The 24,360-nt window shown below is 45.6% G+C and overlaps 1 protein-coding gene across 3 annotated transcripts in view; it reads right to left on the minus strand.

Annotated features, from left to right (window-relative positions):
* Positions 1-21,691, minus strand: part of BICDL1 (BICD family like cargo adaptor 1) — a 48,680-nt gene extending 26,989 nt beyond the window's left edge. For 2 of the 3 annotated variants that reach the window (XR_013340924.1, XM_077787148.1), the window contains exons 1-2: positions 21,356-21,676; positions 16,586-16,801 (exon numbers count right to left, since the gene is read on the minus strand). Coding sequence is in view for 2 of the 3 variants with exons in the window: in XM_077787148.1 (XP_077643274.1) it covers positions 16,586-16,801; positions 21,356-21,676 (537 nt within the window). In the remaining variant the exon portion in view is untranslated. Of the gene's footprint in view, positions 1-16,585; positions 16,802-21,355 lie in introns of all 3 variants that reach the window. The other variant, XM_077787149.1, reaches the window with a different exon arrangement.
* Between the last annotated feature and the right edge of the window lie 2,669 nt (positions 21,692-24,360).

Consider the following 24,360-nt stretch of genomic DNA (forward strand, 5'->3'; position numbering starts at 1 on the left):
CCAGGAAGTCTTCAGACAGGAAGAGAGAAAACATTTTCTCAAATGTATATTTAAATTTTATGGTAGATTGACCTGGACATGTTTGATTAGCTTTTAAATCCCTGCAAGGTTTGATTCCAAATAACTTCTATCAGGCTGTTTCTTAAAAATGGTGCTCATGTGTGTTTGCTCATTGCCTTTAAAACTTGATAAATTTATTTCAAAAGTGAGAGGAAGAAGAGCTAAGAAGTGGTTTTTGCAGCTTGGCTTGACTAAAGCGAGATGTGCAAGTGTTTTGTGCAGAAGGCTGATTTCTCACAGCCAATAGAGTAGAACTTGTGGTTGCTGTCTGTGGAAAAATAAAGAAACCCAAACCCTATAGTGAATATTGGCCAGGATGAAAGCCACAGCTTCAAACTATTCCAATAAAGTTTCCTTTTCACTAAATGTTTTAACTATGGGTAGGTGTAATAGGGTCACACATGAAAAGTGAATGCCAGAAAAATGAGCAAGTCCATCACAAAGTTTTGGAATGTTTTGGAAACTTTGTGATGGACTTGAAACCATGGAACTCATATGGCAGCATGTCACATTGCAACACTCAAATGAAAAGGCACAAATTTATGTTCTTAAAGGATTGTTCTGGAGCTGTTAAGTAACATTTTACTTGAAAATATTTCTTGGTCAGCTAGTATTTGATCTGTCCTTCTAAACACAAAAGAACTGTGTTGAATACCTGCAGACAAAAAGCTTCTGGAAGGATGCCCTTTAACTTAGCAGTGCTTCTTCCTGTACTTTGGCAGCCTCCAGCTATATCTGAATTGTTCTCCCTCTTGACATCATGAAAAGATCTGTTTAGAGCATAAGGTCTTTGGAGCAGCCTTTGAGCACAAGGCAGACCTTGCTCTTGGTGATTGCTGACAAAAGATAATTACAATGTATTAGTAATAACATCTGAGCACTTTGATCTACTGAAGCTAAATCTATACTTAGTGCATTAACATGGGTAATAAGTACAGGAATTCTGTCTCCTTTTAGCCCAGCTTTGCTCTGTTTCCACCCAGGTTGAGCCTGTGGGTGCAGGTGCAGCAGATGCTGGAACACAGCATGTTTACCTTCTGTGCAGTGCACAAATGTAGACACTGAGGGGATTAGGTCTTTAATTCCCAGATCCTCAGGCCAGGGCTTGGCCTTCAGAGCACCTCCCCAGCTGTACACAGGGGCAAATATGCAATAGTAATTTCTAGTGTGAGCCAGAGCCTAAATTCACAGCAAGTGTATTCAAAGCTGAAGATATATTTTCCAAACCACACCTGTAACCCAAGTTTTGGGAAGCTTCTCAGTACTTCTGCAAGTGGCCAGATCTTATGCATGTGCCAGCCTGGCAGGTGAGGTGCTCCTCTGGAGAGATGCATGGCTGCAGCTGTGGCCAGTGTCTGGATGCAGGGAGGGTCTGGAAATATGGATCTCTCCTTGCAGCTTTGTCCTCCTACAATCTTGCTTTCAAAAAGCTCTTGCATTAGTTTTATTGACATAACAGCTTTTAGCAAAGTTGCTGGCATTTTGGTACTTTAAGTCCTACAACAGGCTGTGCTTGAAAATAAAAAATAACACAAGTAGATGTGGAGAGGAAAGTTAGCTGAAAAACGAGGTGGGTGCAGCACATGCTGTGGGATGGTGAATAAAATATACTATGCCAAATCATACACATGCAGGGGAATTATTGTCAGGGACTGGAAAGAGCCCCTCTCTGTATGAGTATCAGGGTTTAGTGTATCTGAATATCACTAAAGGTAAAGTATGGATGTTCCTGTATGGGGGGGGAAGATGCCTCAGTCACCAACCCTTCATGTATTCAGCTATTTTTTCTGATGGAAAAGAAATGCAGTATTATTGAAGGAGAAAAAACCTTCTGCAGCAACATCCCAGCAGCTCTGTTAGAGTAACTGCCTGGGAGAGAGTCCACTGAAAGTGTTACAAAAGCTGTGCTTGGCTGTGGGCAGCCAGTTTGGCATGAACATGTTAGACTCAGACTTGTACCTGTAGCCAAGGTTTTGCAAATCCAGGTCAGGTGTCATTCCAGTGAAAGCCCTTTCCCCCACTGTCTAAGATGCTGCTTAGGGGGATAAGAGCCACTGAAGCTGCAGTTTTTGGCACAGAGGCTGTTGCTCTCTGACAACTGACTCCATGCAGACACAGCCAGCTCCCAGCAAGCCTGGGCTGAGCTGGAGCAGGTGCCAGGCAGGTCTGGGACTGACCCACAGCCCTGGCGTGGGGCTGTCTGCAAACCTGTAAGCACTGCTCAAGGTCTTAGACTCTTCTCTCTGTGAAGGTTTTACAGCTAAGGTTTTGGCTGGTAAGAAACATGCTTCCCTCCTTCACCAAAGCTCCCCATTCACCCTCAGTGGTTTGTCTTGGAAAGGCAGAGTTTGTAAACAAGGAGAGTTTCCCTACAGCTGCCCTTTAGGGAAAATATTGTTGCTTTTGGCTTTGGAGTTTTTAAGCAGAAGTCAGTACCAATGACATGTACCCTGTGCATGTGCCTTTTGACCCTAGGGCCAAAAAAGGGAACAGGAGACCAGCTGTAAAGTGGAACATGAAAAACACAACAAAAGTGGTGTGGCAGCAGCTGTTCTTCAGCTTCAGAGACTTCCTGACAAGTTACTGTTGGGAATGTGCTTCATTTTCAAAGCCCTGTTTGAGCATGCTCATACTTTACCTGTGGCAACCTTCGTAGCTTTCCAGGTATGTTGATTTATCACTTTATCTTCAGCAGAGAGAGCTGCCTTGCCCGAGTGTGTGTGGATTCTCCTGCACTTAATCGTGGGCTGATCTACTCCATCTCTTCTGCTACTACAGTAGGATTTTAAACTGGGATCTTCCCTAGCTTTGCTGCACATAAATGATTAACTTTCTCTTCCTCTTGCTGCCTGAAATCAAGAGTAATGTGACCAGCGACAGAGGAGAGTGTGGTATTCAGCTCTCAGCAGTTTTTATTACTCCTGCTGCTGTAGCTGAATTTCTCTATGTGCACAAGCCAGTGGTAGCAGTACTAAATCTCCTGAGCTCCTGCTGTGTGCTGGAGTGTCTAAAATGGTGCTGCTTAGAGCTTCTGCCAGTACACAGACATGTGAGCGAGTTAGGAGAGCTTTCATCCTATCACTGCTAAAAATCATCTGCCTTAAGCCACTGTCCCTTTCCCCCCTCCTTGCAAGTCTTGCATGTGGTGAGGTGTGTGCTGGAGCTGGCAGATGGCTGGGGAGCAAAAAGGTCCACACAACTATGCAAAAAAATCAGGCTGCATCACTGCTAACCAGCCTGTGCCAGGACTTGGGTTTTCTTCTGCCTGTCACTGCCCTGCCTACACTGGTTTCTCCATCACCCCTTGGCTTGATTGTTTGGTGACCTACCTCCTGGACTGTTTCTATCCCTTCTCTCTCAGCTCTCTCTAGTTGAGTAATCTAAGAGATATCAGCCATGGCACATTGTTGAATTAATTTTTAGACACAATGCTGTGCCAGAGATTTGTTTGCTTAATTAGAGAAATATTATTATTTCTGTCATAGTATGTCTGAATTTGGTTTTGTTCCTGAGGCTGGTGCTGATTTCAGCCTCCTTTCCTGGCTCTGCTTAAAGATATTTTTTGTTGTTGTGTTGAATTAGAGCAGATATCCCCAGTTTGGAAGAACTGAGTGGACTGAAGAAGGAGCAAGTGGTTTAACCATGTCACTACTGCAGCACAGGTAGGCTTTTATCACTCTGATCTTCAACTCTTAACACTTGTATGTAATGCAGGGAGGCTCAGCTCCATGCACTGGCACTCTCTGCATCTCCTATGTGGAGACAGCTCTCATGTCGGTGCCACACATGGCAAAAGCTGGCTTTGGGTGTCCAGGATGCCACATGAGACCCCAAACTTCTTCTTCAGCAGACCCACACACCATGTGGAGTAGAGACAAGCTTCATGCAAGTGCAGCATGTGCTGAAGCTTGATGCTTTGGTCATTTCTGCCTGAGCAGTGGGGCTCAAGGGTGCAACCCAGAGCTGCTTGCTCAGAGGCAGAAAGTCTCAGTACAACTCATGTCAGTGTGTGCATACCAAGTGATGACCTGAACCCCAGACAGTTTTCAGAAATTAATAGGTTAAAGTGAAGCATAATTTTGTTAAGCTCTTGCAGGGATTTGGAATTTCCCAGTGTGATCCCACTGACAAGGGACATAGGAGATAAAGATATTAGAGCCAAGTTTTCAGCACAAGCCTTCTCTCAAGTACTGATTCAAAATACAGCTTTACATGTCAAGCTGTGAAACACCAAGCATATTCATGTTTCAAACTTATTTATTTGGAGGATGAGACAAATACTACCAGGTAAAAAGCACTCTATTGGTTTTCACCCTTACTCAGGTTTGCTGAAAGGATCTAAGATTTAATATTGTTTATGGCAACAATTAAACATTACCAGGAAATGAGTGTTTTGGCCAGGTCCCTTCACAGAGTTGGAATTTACACGAGGGTTATAAGGCTCATTGGGGCTAATCCCTGCTAGCATTATACATCATCTGACAGTTGCCAAGGAGACAAGGATAATCTGAGTGAAACAAGATATGTGAGAAGGGTATTTATGGACATTTGCCTAACGATGCTGGTGGAATGCACCAAGAAGTGATTATCTGAGTGCCTTTGAAGTACTACCTCTTCTGTGATGAATATGGAGGACTGGTACACATGCAAAAAATTTCCCTGTGAAATTAAAGCAGTAGCAGCTTGTTTTTTTCCTTTTATCCTGTGGTGGCCTCATCCAGTGCTGATGTCTTAAGATTTTAGCCTTTATGTTTCCAATCCTGTACTGCATTAGTACATAACTCTAAACTCCCTATAAAGTATTAACTACTGTCTTCACATTTTGGTCAGGCAAAACAATTCCTCTAAGTCTAAAACTCAAGGGCACCCTATAGCCTCAGGCCCTGAAAAGTATAAACAAAACTGAATTGGGCGGAAGCAAACTGGGGGTAAATTACTTCATTACCTGAAATTGAACCCCGATATGCAAATGGACCAAACTTTGTCTGAAAAACTTGTGACATCATCTTAGGTGTAGCCTCTGGGAGGCTTCTGACTGCCCAAGGTGCACCTATTGAAGGCCCTTAATAAATACCTACTGTTATTCTCTTAATCTTGTCCAGCCTCTGTTCTAGGCAGTCACTCCAAGGCTTCATGGGGAAGGGCAGACAAGGCTTTTGCAGTGCTGTCAGTTCCCTGTCCAGCCACCTGCACTCTGTGGCATCAGCAGAGCATACACAAGGATAAACAGTGTAAAGAAGCCATTTCAGTCTGACAGAGGCTTAATGAAAACTGTCCACTCCACATGTTTGAAATACTCACAGGTGCCTCATGCAGAGGTCTTGGATGTCAAGTGGTGTGAGGGGAGGGAAGAGTGGAGGTGGTGGGCAGATACTCACAGGCATGGAGGTGTGTGTGCTTTGTTGATGGCTTTACAGCCAGCCAGCCCATTCCTCCTCCTGCAGGGTGAGCCCAACTGCACCACAGACACCTGGCTCTGGGTGCTTGTGTCACATTCACTAAGCTGTGGGCAGGGTCAGCATCATGGCCCACTTGGTATGTGGGTCTAGACAGGCATTTTGGGCAATTATGCCACTTTCCCTGACCTGAGGTGCCTTATAGCTCTGCTTAGGGAAATTAAATAAGCCAGAGAGTTAATACCTTCATTTGAACAAGCTCATGCTTGGAAAGGCACTGCTGGTTTCACACAGCAAAGTATTTCCTTGGCAGGGTGTTCCCTGGCCATAAAAAGGGTGAGAGGTTGGAGGAGGTCCATGTCTGGGACCAGGAGCACTACAATTGTGCAACCTGGAGCTGTCCCACACTGTCCCAATCTTCCCTTGCTGTGCTGAGGTGAGGCAGTGACGTGCAGTGAGGGAGAAAGCTGCCTGTCTCCTTTCCTCTCCCCCAGTTTGACCTTCTTAGTCTCTGATACTGTCTCTTGATGGAGGATTAAGAAGGATGGGAAGATAGAAGGAATTTCCCAAGTTTTGAACGCCTGATGCAAAGAACTCCTTTGAAAGAGGGAGATGCCGAGAGCCAGTCTGCAGCTGATGGGCTGTGTCTTGTGATGCCAGAGTTAATCTGGGTAAGCAGAGATTAACTGAGCTGCTGGATTGGATAATGCCTGAACTGGTTTATTGCTGCTTCTGCTGATAAAGCAGCCCGAGCCTCAGAGACCCCTCCTTGTCTGCAGCTCTGCAGGGTGAGGGCCTGTGCCCATGGCAGCAGTGCCTCAGGCACAGGAAGAGGTGGCATTAATGAAATCATCAATTTCATAAGCATTTGCCTGGGCCTCTTAAAGCTTTAAATATTTATGAGTTAGACTTCACTAGACTTCCTTGTGCTAAGGTGGAGAGTGAAATAAAGGCTAAGCAGCACAACATTTGGGGAGAATTTGTGTGAAAAGTGAAGTACAACATCCCGTAAAGCCTAGGGAAATAAATATCTCTGGAATAGAGGCAAGCCTACAGGAATAGTTTGAGTTGGCAAATCCCTGTGCAAATTCATAGCCGATCAATAGATGTTATTTAGACAAATATCACACTGCTACATTCTACCAATGATCTCTATTAAAAAAACATGGTCATTGCAGGCTTTCTCATTTGGCTTCTAAACATAAATCTGTTGAAAGTATGACTCCCACAAAATCTGAGTCTATTTAAACATTTTGAATAATGCCCTGTTTACATTTGTTTTCACCCTTTCATTACTTTATGTCTATGTAGAGTTAAAATGCAAGTCAGTTCCAAAGCCTTTGAGATCCCACTTTCCTTATGAGCATTCCCTCAGGCTTCTCTGCCTCATTCTTTAGTATTCATAAATAGCAAGAAGACACGACTTGCTGTTAGTCAAACTCTTCCCTGCATAAAAGGGAAACCTCAGAAGGTCTCTTTCAGACTTACCTTTGCCTAGTTCTTCTTGTATCAGTGCAGAAATTGGCCAGCCCTCCCTGACTGGTGTCTACTTGGCCATTTCCCAAGCGTTTCCTTTGATGGAGACCTTGTAGAGTCTCTGGGCCATCTCTTCTACTCAGCCAAACTTACAGCTCTTTTTTTTAATACCAGTCTAATTTTTATCCTTCAATTAACGCACATGGCCATTTATGTAAGGGACATGAAGAATAAAGAAAGCTTATACTCAGTCAAGAAGTAAGGTCTGAGCACTAGCCTTACCCTGTCATGCTGTCAGTGTGGGACATAGAGCACTGAATTCCTATTCCACATCTTAAAAACAAACAAAAAGTCCCACCCCAGTTCATACTCATTCTATAAGATCAAGGGAAAAGCTTAAACTCTTGTATACTCTGTCTGAGTGGAGAGGAGATTTTTTATTCACTAGGGTCTTGTTCATTGGTTTACATTGAAAATTCTGTCAGTGCCTCAGTTTCCTGATGTTCCAATAAAATCTATGTCAATCCCCTGCTAACCAAGTAAAGAAACAATGGAGAGCTCTTTAGGTACTTCTCCAAAAGGTGTCCTTCTCTTGAAATTTATGGGTATTTTTGTCCTGAAACACATCACCTGCAAAAGTAGTAGGGACTATGGATCTCTTCTATAAATACAGACCCATCTCTCCAGCAAGTCTTAAGATTTGTACCTGTCTAATGGTCCTGGTGTGAGTGACAAATCTGCTGGTCTACACCTGAATTGTAGAAGACTTCCATTTTCCTTGATCTGAGCTCGTAGACAGCCAAGTACAATGGTGCTTTATTCAACAAGTAACCAGGAACAGCTCAGGCTAAATAGTTGCCAAATGGAACAGCTTTCTAAGAGCACCCCTGTCACTACAAAACTGTGCCAAGTCTGGAAGTGGATTCAGGAACAGGCTTTAAAGGATGTAGAGAACGAAGCAATCACAAGGTTAAATTTTGTTATGTTGGTGCACTGAAATGTAAAGGAAGTGAAGGATTCCACTTAAAGGGCAAATCCAATGAGCTGGATGCTTTAGTTACCCAAACATCAGCAGATCATGTAACTGTTCTGTGAAAGCTCTGCATCTATGACACATCTGCATTACTGTGCTGATCTTGGTAGAGCTGAAACTATCCAAGCAGTCCCTCCTTTTAAAAATGTTCTTTCCATGCTTCAACATTAGATACTTCCAGGCATGAATAGCTAGGAGAGGGCAAGAACAGTTAATGGAATTGTTCTCAACACTTCTGACCTCAGCAGTCCCCCCTCAAACACTGACAGGGATACCATCCATGATGGAAATCTGTTGCAGGTCTTGGCATCTACAGAACTGGACCTCTGCAGAAGGATAACTACTGAGATTGTGAGGCCAGCCTGTATCTCCTCCAAATTCAATGCTTCTTTGGGCTGCTTATGAGCAGCTTTTTACTCCAGTTGCTCTGACAGGCAGGTCCCTTGACTTATGTCAGTTGTTTTCTGTTGTACCCTTGCCTCTGGATACTGTTGTGTCCCTGTCTGAGGTGGCATTTCCCATTCCTCTGGTGGTGCTTCCAAGTCCAAGCCAGCTCTACTGGACTGTGGCCATCAGAAGTCAACAAGAGCATCTTGCTGATCCTGTGTCTCTGCTCAAAATAAACTGGGTTCTGCTAAATGCCATTCTAAACAAACTGTTGGTTAAGCTCTTGGCTGTTTTGCAAGAGGTCTCTGATTTTATGGGTAATCAGAGCACCCAGTACAGCTGGCAAAACCCTCTCAGTGTAGAAGAGACTTCCCTCTTGAGCTATTGTCTACTAAATTGCATTTACAGAAAGCAAGCCTGCTTGAAAAAAGAAGACTTTAATTATAAGGTGTGCAAACTTTATAACCCAGAATGGGTCTTTAAAGATAAAATGCTTTTAATTGGTTTTTTCTTATGCAGCTATTTGCAAAGCTTTCAATCATGCTTGTCTCTGGTTCTAGCTAGTAATGCAGTGGCTGGATACAAGCACCTTCTGTGTCCTACTTTCTAGAATCTCCTGGAGGAAGTGTTTACAGCAAGTGTGAACAAGCAGAAATAGTTTGAAAAAATTTCTTCTGCCCGTGTGTTCCTACCTCTGAGCTACTGCATAATAAAACAATTCCAATAAACAATCTGGATGTAAACAGAATAGCCACTCAAAATTTTTAGTGCAGTGTAAGAGAGGAAGAAAGCACTCATTCAGGATTTTATCTTCTTACTCCAGGACAAGTTCAGCTTCAGTTTTATGTTGGATTCTGGCTTTCAGATGTTCACAGATTAGTGGTGCTGCTGTCTCAAGAGAGAAGCCTTGCATGAACTTTTGAAATCTCTTCTAGGCCCACTTGCCAGAGGAGAAAGCTGGGTTATGAGCTGGGCTCAGCTGAAGTGCAGGGAAGAACAGTGTATGGCTACCAAGGGCTTTACACCTACGTGTGTTTGTCCACTCATTCCTGCAGATGTGCAGAAAGGGGGTGGTGGTGGGACAGGAGGTGTGGCTCTGTGATGTTCTGGGGCAGCCTCTGCTGCTCCATCCAGGCACGACGAGCCTCAGAGGGTGGGTGATGAGCCGTGCACAGCCTGGAGGCTCGGTCAGACAGTCATTTCGCTGGTGCCACGTCCCGAGCTGGACTCCCAGGTGATGCTCTGTGCCAAGCCCCAGCAGGGTCACCTGCGTGGCTCTTTTCACCCAGGATATAAAATATTTACCTGTCCCAGCAGGCTCGGGAGCTCACTGTGGATGGGACAAACAGGCTGCCTCGGGCTGGTACAGCTGCAGCACGGTTTTGGGGGGGGATTGCCGTGAGCAGAGGAGGAAAGGCGGGGGATGCAGAGCGAGCCGAGCCCACGGGGGCGGCAGACGGGCCGCGGCCGCCGCCCGCCCGCCTCGCACGTCAGCAGCGCGTCTCCCCGCGGGTCCGCCCGCCGCGGCATCGCCGGCACGGAAATCACTCCCGGTAAATCACTCCCGGTTACCGCGGCAACAGCACCAGCTGGGACATGCCGTGCTGCCACCCGGCAGCCAGCCAGGGCTCCCGGGGACGGAGGGGATGCTCTGCTGCCCCAGAGGAGGATGAGGGTCCCACCCAGCCCCTGGGACAGGGATGCCATCCTTCTGCCCAGGAGCAGCGACTTGTGTAGCTCCACTACCCTAACAGCAACATTTTTTTTTTTTTCCCTAATCTAAATAGTAGTTTAATCCTTTTCCTAGGGAGGGCTTTGCTATTCATGAGTCCCTGTTTTATTCCATGCACAGCTTTCATAGAAGCGTGAAATGTTAAGGGATTGGAATGGACCTTACAGATCATCTAGTCCAAATTTCCCCTGTCACAGGCAGGGAATTTTCCCACTAGACCAGGCTGTTCCGAGCCATGTCCAACCTGGTTTTGAACATTGCCAGTGTTGGGACAGCCACAACCTCCCTGGGCAACCTGCTCCAGTGTCTCAGGACCCTCATAGGAGAGAATTTCTTTCTAATACTCAACCTAAATTTCCCTTCTCTTAATTTGCCCTCATTCCCCCTTGTCCTACCACTACAGTCCATTCTCTTTCTGCCCATTCAGTAAGTGCTCATCAGACTCAAGGGTAAAAATCTTTCATTAAATGAGTGTGTGTGAAATCCTTGGGCAAATTCTGTAGGGGTGCTCCCCTTCATGTTTGCTGAAATTACTTTGGCACTTCCTGTATTTATTCCTTGATGTCTGGATGGCCCTGTTCCTGTTGGGTCCCAAAGCTCTGGGTGTCCTAAAATGGGGTTAAGTGGTGCTGCAGGCTTGGACTGACTCTCAGCAGAGGGTTGAGCCTTTCTCCTTGTTCTCCCAGAGGGATGGTGGGTAAGTGCCACTCAGCAGTGACCTCAAGGTGTTTCTCCATTACCTTCTAGGGCACTGAACAATTTCATTGAAGGACTCTGCAGGCGAGAACACACAGCTGCAGTCACGTCCTATATTCACAGCTGTAGCATGGAAAGCCTCAGCACTTCAGGCCTGATGTGGCATGAAGCTGAATTATTAACAAGTGCTCTCTGCTAAAGGAGGAGCAACTGGAGAGAAGGAGCCTGTCTCATTAGTATTCCCTGGGTGATCAGGGATCTGCCTATGTGGCGTGAGGATCTGCTGATGCTCCAGAGGGGTGGGGAGCTGGGGAATGAGGTTACTGGGAGGTTTGCTGGAATCAGTATTTGGCTCTGTCTGGTGCTGGTGTCTTGTTTCCTCTCACCTCACCATGTGTGACGTTTATGCCAGGCACAAAACAGTGCTCAAGGCCTTCCCCCAAGGAATGAGCAGCACCCCAAAGCTGCCATGACAAGCAGATCTTTCAGCCCCTTCAACAGGAAGCAGTGCTGCCTTTTCTCCTGCAATCTCCCCTTCCAGTGAATATGGACTACTCAGTGGTGATGAAGGTGAAGATTTGCTACTCAGGACTCCGTGCTTGAGGAGTTCAGTGTAGAGTTCCTACTAATAAGCTACTCACTGAATAGGTCCAGTAAACACTTTGGAGAGCAAAAACTGGAGAGTTTTTATGAAAAAGAATTCAGTGCAGTGGTTGATCTGCACCTTGAAATGTAGGGATAGGTAAAGCAACTCTTCTTTAGCCCAGGTTCACTCAGGATCTTTATCTGGTTAAAAATAAGCCCTTCAAAGCAGGACTTAAATTCAGCCTGACTTGCTTCTGTGCTAAGGATGGAGCTCCCAATAGACCCTACTGTCTTCAATAGCCAACTTAATAAATAAGAAACATAAGGGGCCCTGCCTTAAGCACCTGTATAGATAAAATAAGGAATTAAAGACATAATTCATAGTGTAATTGCTACAGATCTCTGGCATGGCAAAAGCAGTGCATCTCGCCCAGCACACTTCTTCCAACAAGTTTTTTTTTCAGTGAATAATCTGAATTTCTTAAAACTAACATTGTTCCTATGCTGATAGACCCAGCAACCAACCATTCAAAAAAATCTTTCAAATTTCAAAATCTGACAACAGACCTGCCTCTCCTGTGTGTTCTTGACCATTAAAGGATATATTTAAAATACAAGTAATTTGGAAAGGAGAATATATTATGGTCAGCTTGTTCTTAAATAAAAACCTGTTTCTTTCAAAGCATAGCCAGGCAGTGCCTCCCAGTTCTCTAACATGCTGCATGTTAGAGCATGAAGTGAGAAACTTCAACTGAAATATTACTGAAAGGAGGGTTTTGTGGTTTGTAAATAATACCTCCTTTGGAGAATTGTGGGCTGGCTGCTCCTGTTCTTGCTGTAGCAGAGGGATTGACTGAAACACCTCATTCTTTGTAGCAGCATGCTGGCTCTAGATGCTGAGTGAATTTAAGGAGTTGGTGATTGAGGGCCCCTCTGAGGGATGCCACAGCAGCCCAGCACTCCTCTAAACACAAGGAGCTGTTTCAGCAGTGCAAGATGACACTGCCACTGCCCCGGGAAACAGATTTGCATTGCAAAAACTACCTGAGCCTGACGTTGTGAAATCGCTCCCCTGTGCTCCATGAACCATAAAAGAAGCCCAGCTGAAGTGGGAAGGATGAGCCTCACCCAAGCTACAGGCAGCAAACAGCTCCAGGAGCCAGAGCTGGGGAGCAGGAAATGTGTGGGAAAGCCATCTGGTGAAGGCACTCAGAAACAGCGTGGAAGTCTTTTTTCATTCACTTCCTGACGAAGTAGTAATATGTTGTCTCATTATAGGAAGATGACTGGGTGTTATTATTATTTGTATATTAGTAACTCCTAGAAGCCCAAAGGTGAAGACAGGACTCTCGCTGTGTTACCTGCTGTGGGCACATGTAAGAGGAGACCTTTCCCTATACAAACTCCCCCATAAAAGGACAGAAGGCATAGGATTGTGATTTTTGTGTTTTTCTCTTTTCTTTTTCTTTTTTTATCCTTGTGGGGAACTGAAACAGATGGGAGAGACTGGAGGAGCTGGAAACAGAACATGTAATAATTCCCAAGCCATGACTTTCTCAGCAGAACTGTTCTTTGCCTCCTATACTTTAGCTCTGAGCAGTTCTGGTGAGTGGTTTGTACCCTGGCACACTGCTCATGAGGAGCTCCACAGTTCTCCTTGGTAAACTTGGCATTTAGCTTGGTGTGGACACACTGCTGAGAGCTCCTTCACCCTTTGCGGTGCTGAGGCAGGGGGAGGGAAATCAAAGCAATGTGCAGAAGGGTTTTAATCATCATGTAGCAAACTAAAAAATACAGTGGAAGTCTTAAACTTGCTCTTTGGCATTTCAATCACATCCTTCACTATGTGTTCCCAGTCCAGCAAACCAGATTTTCCCCATGGTTTAATGCTGTTCTAACCTCAGGCAGTATCTTTGTTCTGCTAAAAGGAGAGAACCAAAGGCTGTATTTCAAGAGAAGGCAAAGTTCCTTATAGCCTACTTACTATTATTAGATATTTAAAGTTCTCCTATATCACCACCTCATTGGAAGACCTCAAACCATTTTAAGGACCTTATTTTAGCCTCTTGGTGACAGAGGCAAGAAGCTAATTTTTAGATACTGGAACAGACTTAACATTCCTATCCTTGAGTTTTCCTTACCAGTCTTTGCTAGAATTGATGATGGATTTTTTCAGTCCCAGGCATTAATTGCAATACAGGTCCCCTTGCTGTCCTTGTGTGGGTGTGTGTGCTTGGCTGGTTGGCATTAGTGTCAGGTTTAGACAAAGTGAGTATGTGTTGGCTTTTCATCTCTGGGGAAGGCAGAGTTTAAAAAATGTCCTAAAGACTAATTAGTTGGTGAAAGTATGGCAGCAGCAGGAAGGAGGAGGGGCAGGATGAAGGAGATGGTGGCTGCTGCCCTGCTTTGAGATAAAAGAGGCTAAAGCCCTGGAAATCCAGAAGAAACAAGCAGGACCATGTGGGCTGGCAGCCCCTGAGGCTGACTGTCATTCAGTGCATAGAGCCTAGTGCCAGGGGGGCACCTGGCACAGGGGGGATACCTTCTCCAGGAGTGAGATGATCTAGTGTTGTTAAGTGGGGCCATGAGATGTTAATTGCTAAAAACTGCAGAAATTAAAATTTAAGGAGCCAGTATCTTCTAGTGTATAATGACTCTACCAGAGAGAGAAGCCTGTCTTTGTGTCCTGTGAGGGAAGCAGGATATAAAGTGTTGGACAGGGCAGACTTGAGGCTCTGAATAAGGCTTTCATCACCTTATCCCAGATTTCTCATAACCCTCTGCTTCCAAACAACCCACGGTGACACAAATGCAGAACCAAGAACACAAGGAGGATACCAGCAACACCTTAAAGGTCACAGAAGCTGTAACAGCACCTCTTGGTAGGACTTTTCCTCTCCCAGTGCTCAGTTCATGATCCCAGGAGAGACTCTAGCCCATGTCAGTATGGCTGTGGGCAAGCACATCCATGCAATTCTTATTTGTCCTTTTTATTAATTGGAAGCCTAAATGGTAACAGGAGCCAGAACTACATGGGTGCAGGGTTTAGGCAGTGCCACTGCCCCAGGGATTACATGAGTAACCTCTTCAGAATAAGAGCCAGACACATGAGACTGCAAATACACTATGGAGCAGCAAATATGGAATATTAAGCAGCCAGGAATCAAGTGCTAATATAATGCTGAGATTTTAAAAAGCCTCAGCTAAAGCCCTGAGAATGACAACATATTGTTCCCTACTCTCTTTCAATTTGTCCAGGTCTTCCTGAGTGTGGGAAGACTGTTTACACCCTTGTTATACCCAATATATTGCTGTATTTGAGTTACTGGCAAGTTTTGGCCAGGTGACAAACTCAATGAGCACTGAGTCGTGCCTCAGCAAACATCAGCTCTGTCTCTATCAGAGCTTATCTGCATTGGAGAAAAACTGTCCTCCAAGCTGGGAGCAGGGTTGGGCTGGAATGGGAAGGGCAGCACCAATACTCAGCATTTTTGAATGTGCCAGTTCTGAAAAGGGTCAATGAACACTAACAGCGAGTTAAGGGAACAAAAGCCATGCTTGGACACCACATGCTGGTAGATTTAACTTGGTGGCTCCTCTTACAAGGTTTTGTGGAGTGGCTCTCTGAGCATCTGGCTGTGAGAGGTTCCTGTAGCACAAGTACCATGTGAGGATAATCCCATGTGGTTTAAAAGCCCAGAACAAGCTGTCTGCTTTGCCTCTCCTACTTTCTAGTCTGTTCTTCCAGTTTATGCTTATGCTTGGACAATAACAAATCTTACATTCCCCAGCCAGTGACAGAAATCATACATACACAGAAGGAGCCAAGTTCTTAGTCCTGGATAAGAAACCTGACACAACACAGGGATTGTAAAATTGTGGGTGGAAACTCTCATCCATGGTGCATGTGGAATACACTCTGTCCAGAGAAAAGGTAAAAGATCTGTAGCTCACTTGGGACACATTGCTTTAAAAGCATGGATAAACTTAGCAGCATTCCTGAGCTAAGGAAGATGAGGTCTTTTCGGGTTTTTTTTTATCTTTTCTTTTTTAAGCTAGTTAACCAAATTACAATAACTGGCTTTTTAATCCTTGACAAGAAAAATCTACAGTGGAATGAGGAATGATTTCCTCAAGTGTCAGTAGAGAGTGTCATAACCAACACCAACTCTTCTCACCTCCAGAGGTACAGGACAACTGCATACACACCTTGAGTGAAGACCTGTACATCTGACCCTCTTCAAAGTCCTCTGATCCTAGTGTTGTGGCTGAGGTGTCCACCCTCTCATAGGCAAAACCTTCATGTCAGCCCCAGAGACTCAGCTCTGAAAGAATTTAGTCTGAGAGATGTTCTTACAGCATGAGGTGGGCCTCTTCAGCCTGAATCTGTGTGTGTGTTTTTGTTCTATGCTATTTTGGGAATAAGCAACTGATAACAAGCAAATGCTTTCATTTGCTGGAGTAACTATGTTCTCAAGCATTAAAATTATGGTTTGTGCTAACTGTCCAGTGGGGAGGAAAAAAATCAAGATTCTTAATTCCAGAAGACAGGTTCACTTCTGTGGGAAGGACGCAGAAACTGTTAATTCTTTTGCTGTCAGAAAGAAACTCATGCTGCAAGTATTCAGCCAATTAGGCTGATTTGTAGCAGCCTCACTATAAATCCTCTTTCATTCAGAGGCAAGTTAAGCTCTTTGATGAAACATGGCATTCCAAGGAATTTCAGTAGGTTCTCACACATCTAACCATTGCAAAATTATCTGTAGTGACACACCATCTGAGAATGACATGGTATGTTCAATTCTACAACATTACAGCCAATGTATTTCAAAAAAGGGAGGCCTGCAAAAAGTGTTTCAACCCACTGTTGCAGATTAGCCTTCTTCTTACATGCTACATTTGTTCAGCCTATTAGTAAGTTAGAAACAGATTTTCTAAATCAGTTCTAGATACAAAAACAGTCAAGAGAGATAACTGTGCAGTAAATGACCACTCAACCCAGAAACACAACTGTTTTGCCAAAGAAACACATCACTCCTTAGAGGTGTAAAATCACTTGAAAGGCAGCACGTCTTACCGCGACACCTGTGTAACATGAGCAGAGGCAGAACCGTTTGTTTCCCTGGAAGTTGGAGCTTTCCCACTCCTTTGCCCCAGAGGGGGATGACAGCAGAGCTGTGACTGTGTCCCATGCCCAGCTGTGCCACCCAGCTGACTCACCCTGCTGAGCTGGTCCAGGAGTCTTTGGTTCTGCTCGGAGAGTTCCTGGACGGCGCGCGTCTTCTCCCGGTCGGCTTCGCGCAGGTGCACCTGCTGCTTCTCCAGCTCGTCCTGCAGCTGCTTCACGTCGCTCTCCAGCTCGGACACCCTTCCTTCCCACTCTCCCTCCTTGTTCTCAAATCGCCGCCGCAGTTCGTGTTTCTCTTGTTCCAGGTGCTACGTGATGGGGGAGAAAAGGTTAGGAAGGGAGGGGAAAAAGGTGAATGTCTCCTTTTCCTCCTCTATGCTAGGGTTAAAACCTCGTGTAGGAAAGAGGATGGTGCTAGAGCGTGACAATGCCATGGAGATGACAATTCCACATCAGGGCAGGTCACTGGCACTAAAGCCATTTTCCATTTCCAGCAATTGGCCTGTCCTTGGCCACTGGAGTTCAGTACATTGAATTTTTACTGAAATAACTGCCAAAAGAGTAAAGTAGGCTGCATGTCAATAGGCGAGATATATAGGTCAGACAAAGCAATTGATTTAGCAGAGCCCAGCTTAACTCCAAAGCAATATTTCAGTGGTCAGTGGCATAATTTTTTAAAAATTGCCTTTATAGTCAAAATACACAAACTGTATACCCTTACTGTTGGGGAGGAATGTAGATGAGGCATCCTTGCTGTCATATGGGTCTCATGAACAACAGTTGAATCATCTATCCATTTGCTCCTTCTATTCCTGACCTAATTAGTTGTCTGAGAGTTTGATAGTGCACAGTAACTCCATTGTTTGATGCAGCCCGCTCTGGAATGGCAATGGATGCAATGAAATGGTTGCTATAGTCATTACGTACATCCATGTTCTGGGTCCAGGTTTCTTAGAAACCACTCTCGGTTCTGGAGACTCTGCTCTGCTTTGGATTGGCTGGAAAATGAGGCACAGCACAAATCTGGTGAAACTTTTGCATGTTTTACAGGCTCAGTTAAATGAGGGCTTGATTGAAACAGAGCTGCAAATCAGGTCAAAGCAGATTTATGTTGTGCCCATTTGAAAGAATCCCTGCTCCAAAACCCTTAGCTTGAATTTCCCTTGGTGACTAAAGACACACATTTACTTTCAGAACAGTCTCAGATTGAGGACATGAGCACGTCCCAGGATTAGCAGGAAAACCTGAAAAACGGGAGTCCTCTCCTTGTTGGTTGTCCTTTGATCCCCATAATAATCTCCTGCTACGCTCTATCAAATTCCCCAGTCTTTATGGAATGTGTCTTAGAGAAGAACAGAAACTCACTGGGCCAAACACTGGTAGCACTTGCCTATTTCTCCCAGGTGAATTGTTCCCTAGTGAACAATTCCCATGGCACTTCTGAGAGGAGGGGAAAATAAACCTGCTAGGCGGAAAAGAAAATTGCACTGCATTTATGTGAAGTGGGTTTTTATTGCTTGTTAGAAACACTGGCTGTGAGGGGGCTGTTTCCCCTGGGTGCCTATTGCTGATGACACACAGCCTCCCTGGCAGGGTCCCTGTCACCTTCCTGAGAAGGTCTGAATGTCAAAACCCTCCAGTACCTCCCCAGCCTCTGGCCTGTGTATTGCTAATCTTCCACCTTTTTTTGCTCTGCCACACAGATGCCATGTTTTCTCTTTTTTCACCCAATCCCCAAATCCTTTCCTATGCTCCTTTCAGCTGAGTGTAGCAGCATGTTGCTTGTGCCCTTCAAATCCTCCTGCAAATTCCAGACTTTCTTGAAAAACCCTTAAATATGAGGGAAAGTTGATTAAAAACATCCCCATAGTAGGGGATTTCCCCATGCTTCAGACACTGAAACAATGAGCATCCTTGCAAATGAGAGCTAAGTAGTAATATAAATATTTTAATGCAATAGGTAGGCATGAGATCCCAGCAGCTGGCCCATGACAACCATTGCAAAGAAATCTTGTTTGTAGTCCAAGTGTGGCTGGAGCAGCCACAATTTCACTTTCAGCAGCACACTGAAAATTCTGTCTTTTATAGCTCTGCCTCTTTCACTGCTAGGCAACGTTTAGAAAGATCCAGGGCCTTCTCTAAATGGAAAGTAGAACTTCAGCCTGCTGAGAAGCAGCACTGCAGCTGAAGTGCCCCAGACACCCAAATGTGATTTAGAAGCCACTGATAAGCCTTGCCAATCATTTAAAAAGCACTTTAGTCTTTCACTGCAAAAGCAAATCTCCACTACACACAGCCCCAATAAATGGCCATCACAAAGGCTGGTGTTAGAAGAAGGTGAAGAATATGAAGTTTATTCTGTTGTGACAGAGAAACCAGAACAGAGCAGTGGGGCACGGAGAGGCTGTTGCAAAGAGGAGGATAACCCAGATGAGATGTGTTGACTGGTCCTCCCTGCTCCTGTCAGCAGCCATCTCTCCTGGCCTGCCCTCACCCCAGCACCTGCAGGGCTGCAGGTCTGGAGGGGATTTCTGCACACAGTGCTGATAGGGCAAACTGCTGTCCTCAGTAGGGGAGTTTCTTGTTTCCTGAGTGTCTCTCCATTCACTAGCTGCTCATTGATTTTTACACAGCTTTCTAGAAGATGTTTTCTTCTGAAAACAGCTTCTCTTCAACTTAACTGAGCCGGGCTGGTCCTCATCTGAAGAGATGAAAGCAAGGGGGAATTTCCCAGCTGATAAAGAGGGTTCATACTGTAAAATGCTCAGACACAGCAGGCTCCTGTGTCAGAGGAACATCACTATTAACTGCTTTAATCCCTTAGAGAGGATAAAACTGTCTAGGACCACATATCAGAATTTATTACAGAACTTCAATTTCATGATTGGAAATGAATTTAAATTCAGGCTGTGAAGTGAAAGGTTTACCAGAGTAAGTGTATGGCAGGAATGCTGTACCTCAACAATGAACCCACAAAACTAGAGCATATTTAATCTTGAGGCAAAACCCAACAAGCAGACCAGTACCTTGGCTGTTGTGAAATGGAGAGGCTCCACTGAGCTCTTGTAACCAATTTTGAACTGTGAACTGGGACAAAATATCTCCTTCTAAGTGCTAAACATCATATCAGATTGTCACCAAGGATCTCATCTGAGACTTTGCTTTTTGTCACTGTCAGAAAGTTCTCAGCATAGGGAAGGAGGGAACAGCTGTGGGTCTTTCCTCTCTGCTCCTCTGAAATCGAAAAGCTTATTGTGAAATTTTATTCACTTCAGTGGCAACAGGAGGAGGCCGAGATTTAATCTGAAGAGGCTGAGATTATCAAGCTTGTATTTTAGAAGATTAATGTTGAAATTTGATTTTTTGTGTGAGGCAGCACTGGGTTAAATTTGCCAAACTCAGCGGAAAAAAAATGACCCTTAAGTAGATAATACTAACTCCTCTCAAATGGGTAGTCTGGAAAATAGCAATCTGTTATTCCACTGGGAAGTTAGGGTGATAGTAATGAGATGAAAACATGTGAACAGTCGCTTGTGTTTACCTTCTGAATGGGCCTGTGAGAGCAGAGGTAAACATTTGTGGGATGTTATTTAAACTACTATAAAGTTGTAGTTTCTCCCTTCTCCTTTTCACCTCTACATTTTGCAAACAGTGAGTGGTATTTGAGGCTCCTGAACTCCCTAAGAGGCAGCTTGCTGGGTACCTAAACTTGTGCATTTTTCCTTTAATGGTAGGAAAGGTTCTACTCCAACTCCTAAGGAAAAACATGTCAGCACACCACCACATACATCTGTTCTTGCTTAAAGATCAACCTGGAAACATTCACTCTGGCAAATTTTAATACTCTGGGAGATTTTCATCTGATAAACAGAGCCACTAAGCAACAATTGGAGCAAATGTCACCTTCACTATTTTTCTATTAAAATAGCAAAGGCAGAGAGATTCCCCTGCAAAAAGGAAGGGATCAGCTGGGGTAAATGACAAGCTTAATAAAAGAGAGGAATTTTTGTCAGGAGAACAAAGGGCATACAGTAATTTCACAAATCCTCTTGAACTTGAGAAATGTTAAGTCTGTGAGGAAGGAATAAAGGAATATGCAGGACTGTGCAGAAAGGACTGGTCTATGGCTGTGACTTGAAATGTGAATGTTAATCCAGGACCGTTCAAACTCTCTCCAAAAAGGTGAGAGAGGCTTTCCTCGGCCTTCAAAGCAGTATTACTTATTGGAAGAAATACAATTTCAAGAGTACCTATGAGGAAGGGTGAATAATAGTTGTTCTCTCACAATTGTGCAAGAGAGTTGTTCCAAAAAAAAAAAAGCTGCCTGCACGAGTCTTTTTCTTTGTAATCGCTCTATTTGATCTTTAAAATTCAATAAATAGCTCAATCCCCGAGTTCCTGGCAAACAGCTCTCTCCAGATACCTGTAGGCATTTTTCAGACCAAACAGCTAACAGCGATGTATCGTTAGGGCTTATCTCCTGCCATGCCTAAAGCCTTAGCTGCAACAGCTTAAGCATAAGGGTCACATATGCTCTGTAGCTCAGTACCTGCTGTGCAAATTTAACTTCCGAGGTAATTCTGTGACGAGATGAGCCTGCACATGTCTCCCAGGTGGTCCTGGGGCAGAACAGCCCCCAGGAGCCTCCGGAGCGCGGTGCTGCAGCCCGGCCCTGGCCCCACACGCCGGCTCTCGGCCGGGGGGAGCGGGGCAGAACGGCAGCTTTGCCTCCCCCAGGCCTGGCAGGCATTGCTCAGACCCTTTCTTCCCCGTCACGGCCACCGCGAGTCCCGTGGGTTCTCGGCCGGGCCCGCGCCCGCCGCCCGCCGGGGAAGGGGCCGCGGTGCGCGGCGGGGCCTCACCTCCAGCTTGTCGGTGAGCTCCTTGTGCATCCTCTCGTACTGCCGGCTCATGTCCTGGTTGCGCTCCAGCAGCGCCTTGCCCAGCCGCGCCGCCAGCACCAGGTCCTTCTCCTTCTGCCGGATCAGCGAGAGCAGCTCGGGGTCGCGGGCGGCGGCGGCGGGCGGCGGCTCCGGCGGCTCCCCGGCGGCGGCCAGCAGCGCCAGCTCCTCCTCCAGGGCCAGCTCCAGGGCGGCGGCCCCGGGCGGCTCCATGCCGCCGGCGCTGTCCGCCTCCGCCGGTGCTGACCCGGCGGCGGGCAGGCGCAGGCACGGCGCCGACATGGCCCTGCGCGCCGCCGCCGCTCCGCTGCGCCCCCCGCGCCCGGCCCGCGGCTGCGGCGGCTGGGCGGGGAGCGCCGCCGCCCCCGGCCCCCGCCCCCCGGCGCCGGGCCCCGGCAGCGCATCGCCACCGCCGCGGCCACCGCCGCCGCCTCCGGCGCAGCCGCCGCCGCCGGGCCCGGGTAGCGCGGAGGAAACCGGGTCCTGCTGGCCCCGGCTGCCGCGGGCAGGTCTCTCCCCTTCTACCGCAGGCACAGGCCAAAAATCCCCCCAGAACATCGGGGAAGTCCGAGGAGGGAATTTGGCACCCCCGGGGGGCACAGCGCGTTCTCCTCGCTCGCCTCCCGCTCCCCCAGAGCTCTAGCGGGGCCCTTTCGGGTGCCAGAGCAGCTCTCGGGATCTTTGTGCTCAGTAGTTCACCCCGGAGAGCTGACTACAGCTTCCAACAGCCACCGGGGCTTGCTTTCAATTTCGGATTGTTTGGCATGTTCTCCGGTAACATTTGTCCTAAAGGTACCCTCAGTGTACGTTGGGAGTTGTAGTCAGTTCAGCTCCCAGTACTATTCCCTCTATTAGGGGCAGGACTGGTTGGGGTTTCGTTTTGATTTTGTTGATTTTTTATCTCCTTAGATCCCAGTACAGGAGGGAGGCTGAGGCAAAATACAGCAGCATAAATCTGTATATTGTCACATTTGTTAAGACCCCGTTCCCTCAATTTCTGATTATACTCTAACTTCAAGCAAGGCTTTAATAGTGATTCCCTTTAAAATTCCCATTTTAAAGGGAATTTGTGCTTTTGATTCCTAGATTCTGCAGACAGGAATTATCCCAGGTTTTTTCCTTTGTACACTGCTTTCTTGGGGCTTGCTTTCCTTTCTTTCACTTAGACCATGTTAATCTGTATGCAACACACCCAACATATCAGTTCAAGGATGTTTTTGCCTGGGACAGTTGGTGACTGATGCAGTTTTCAAGTAGGGCTGGCTCCTGCCTGGCATCAGACTCAGGGCCCTGGAGAGCTGCTGATTATTCCTTACAGTTAGAACATGAATTGTGGAAATGCAAACTTCCCTCTGGCCATCTGCCACTGGGACTTGGCCTTTCATGGGGATACACCCCAATAGCCCAGCTTGGGGGACCTGTTGAATCTTGGCCTTTTTCTTGGCAGCAGTGCTGTTTTTTGTAATGTGAGCACCTACTCTCCAAGGACTGGGCAGGCTGGTGCGTTGTGCTGCCAGCACCTGTCCCACCACAGTAACTGCTGGCCCTTATGACCATTATTTCTTTTGCACTGGTGACCCAGAGGTGACACCTCCTTTATCTCACAGCAATTCCCCCAGGCACTGACTTTTCCAGCCCTTTTGTCCTTGCAGTTCCACAGATGCTTACATTGCTGGAAAGAGGGATTAACCATAAGGTGAGATGGTTTGGACAACATTGGCCCTTTTAAAAGAACCCCTGTCCCAAGAGGATCAAATCTGTGATTGCACAGATTTGATCATCGCTATTTAAACACAGGAGGGCGTTTAATATTTAAACTGATTGTGAGCACCTTCTGCTGGAAGTGCCTACTACAGCAAACCAAGCCTCCTGGTGTGATTAATGAAATCCATTGTGGCTTTAATTTTCATCTCTAATGCTTCCTTCAATGTATAAAACAAAAAGAGATTATATTGAAATGGTTTTAATCTCCCAAACAAAGCCTGAAACAAACCCCATTGCTGCATCTGTTAGGATAGGGATGAAGAAAAGCCATTGCTTGGATGGAGAGGGAAAAGCACATATAAATCAGTGAAATGTATTGTAAATATGCCACCATCTTAGTCAGGCATCTATACAAGCTTAATGTTCCTTTCAGGACTATTGACTGCAAAACCTAACTGTGTTATCTGGAGTAACCCTGGATTAAAGCTTTGTTTATAGACAACGTATTATTGACTTCCACTTAAAAAAAAAAAAAAAATCCATTGTCCTGTGAATTTAATTATTGGTTTGGCTTTTTAGAAATATGGTATGTTACTGCTTCTAGAACTCCTTTGTATGCTACTTTATTAGTATTTTATTTTGTATGTGTTATCCCAATCAAACACCTATGAAAAACTGTTAAGAATATAAAAATGCAGTTTCTTTACAATGAAATGATGACATTATCTATTAGGGTCCTAAAATATATTTCATCTGAGAACTGGGATAGTTGCTGCCTATAAGTGGACATCAAACTACCATTTCTGTTCTTCCTGCTCTACTTCAGCCTGGTTCAGCCAGGTTGAGAGCCTCAACCCAGAAAATAGAAGAATCAGTTATTGGAAACAAGTCAAACATGAGGCTGTTTTGTTTTAATTGCACTGCTGAAGGCTGATGTGAGACTTCACTCCTCAGATACTGAAATAGTGAGTAGTTCTTATGGAGAATTAGATCAGGCATTTCAAGAGCTGACACTCTTGCAACACAGAAGGTTTCTGTGTGTACAGAACAAATGATCTTTTAGCCTGGAAATCACTCCAGGGATGGCCTTTTCTGAAAATGCAAAAAGGCCAGACTGACTCAAGCACACAGAGAACCAAGAGCAAGTGACTGATGCCAGTGATGTCATCACAGAGCACAGAAATGTCACCTTGCCCAGGACACATTTCCTTCTTTGTGATATTAGCAAACAAGGGTGAAAATAAAGCATAGGTGTAAGAGAG

The sequence above is a fragment of the Lonchura striata genome, chromosome 18 (assembly GCF_046129695.1).
Source record: "Lonchura striata isolate bLonStr1 chromosome 18, bLonStr1.mat, whole genome shotgun sequence".
Classification (NCBI taxonomy): Eukaryota; Metazoa; Chordata; class Aves; order Passeriformes; family Estrildidae; genus Lonchura; species Lonchura striata.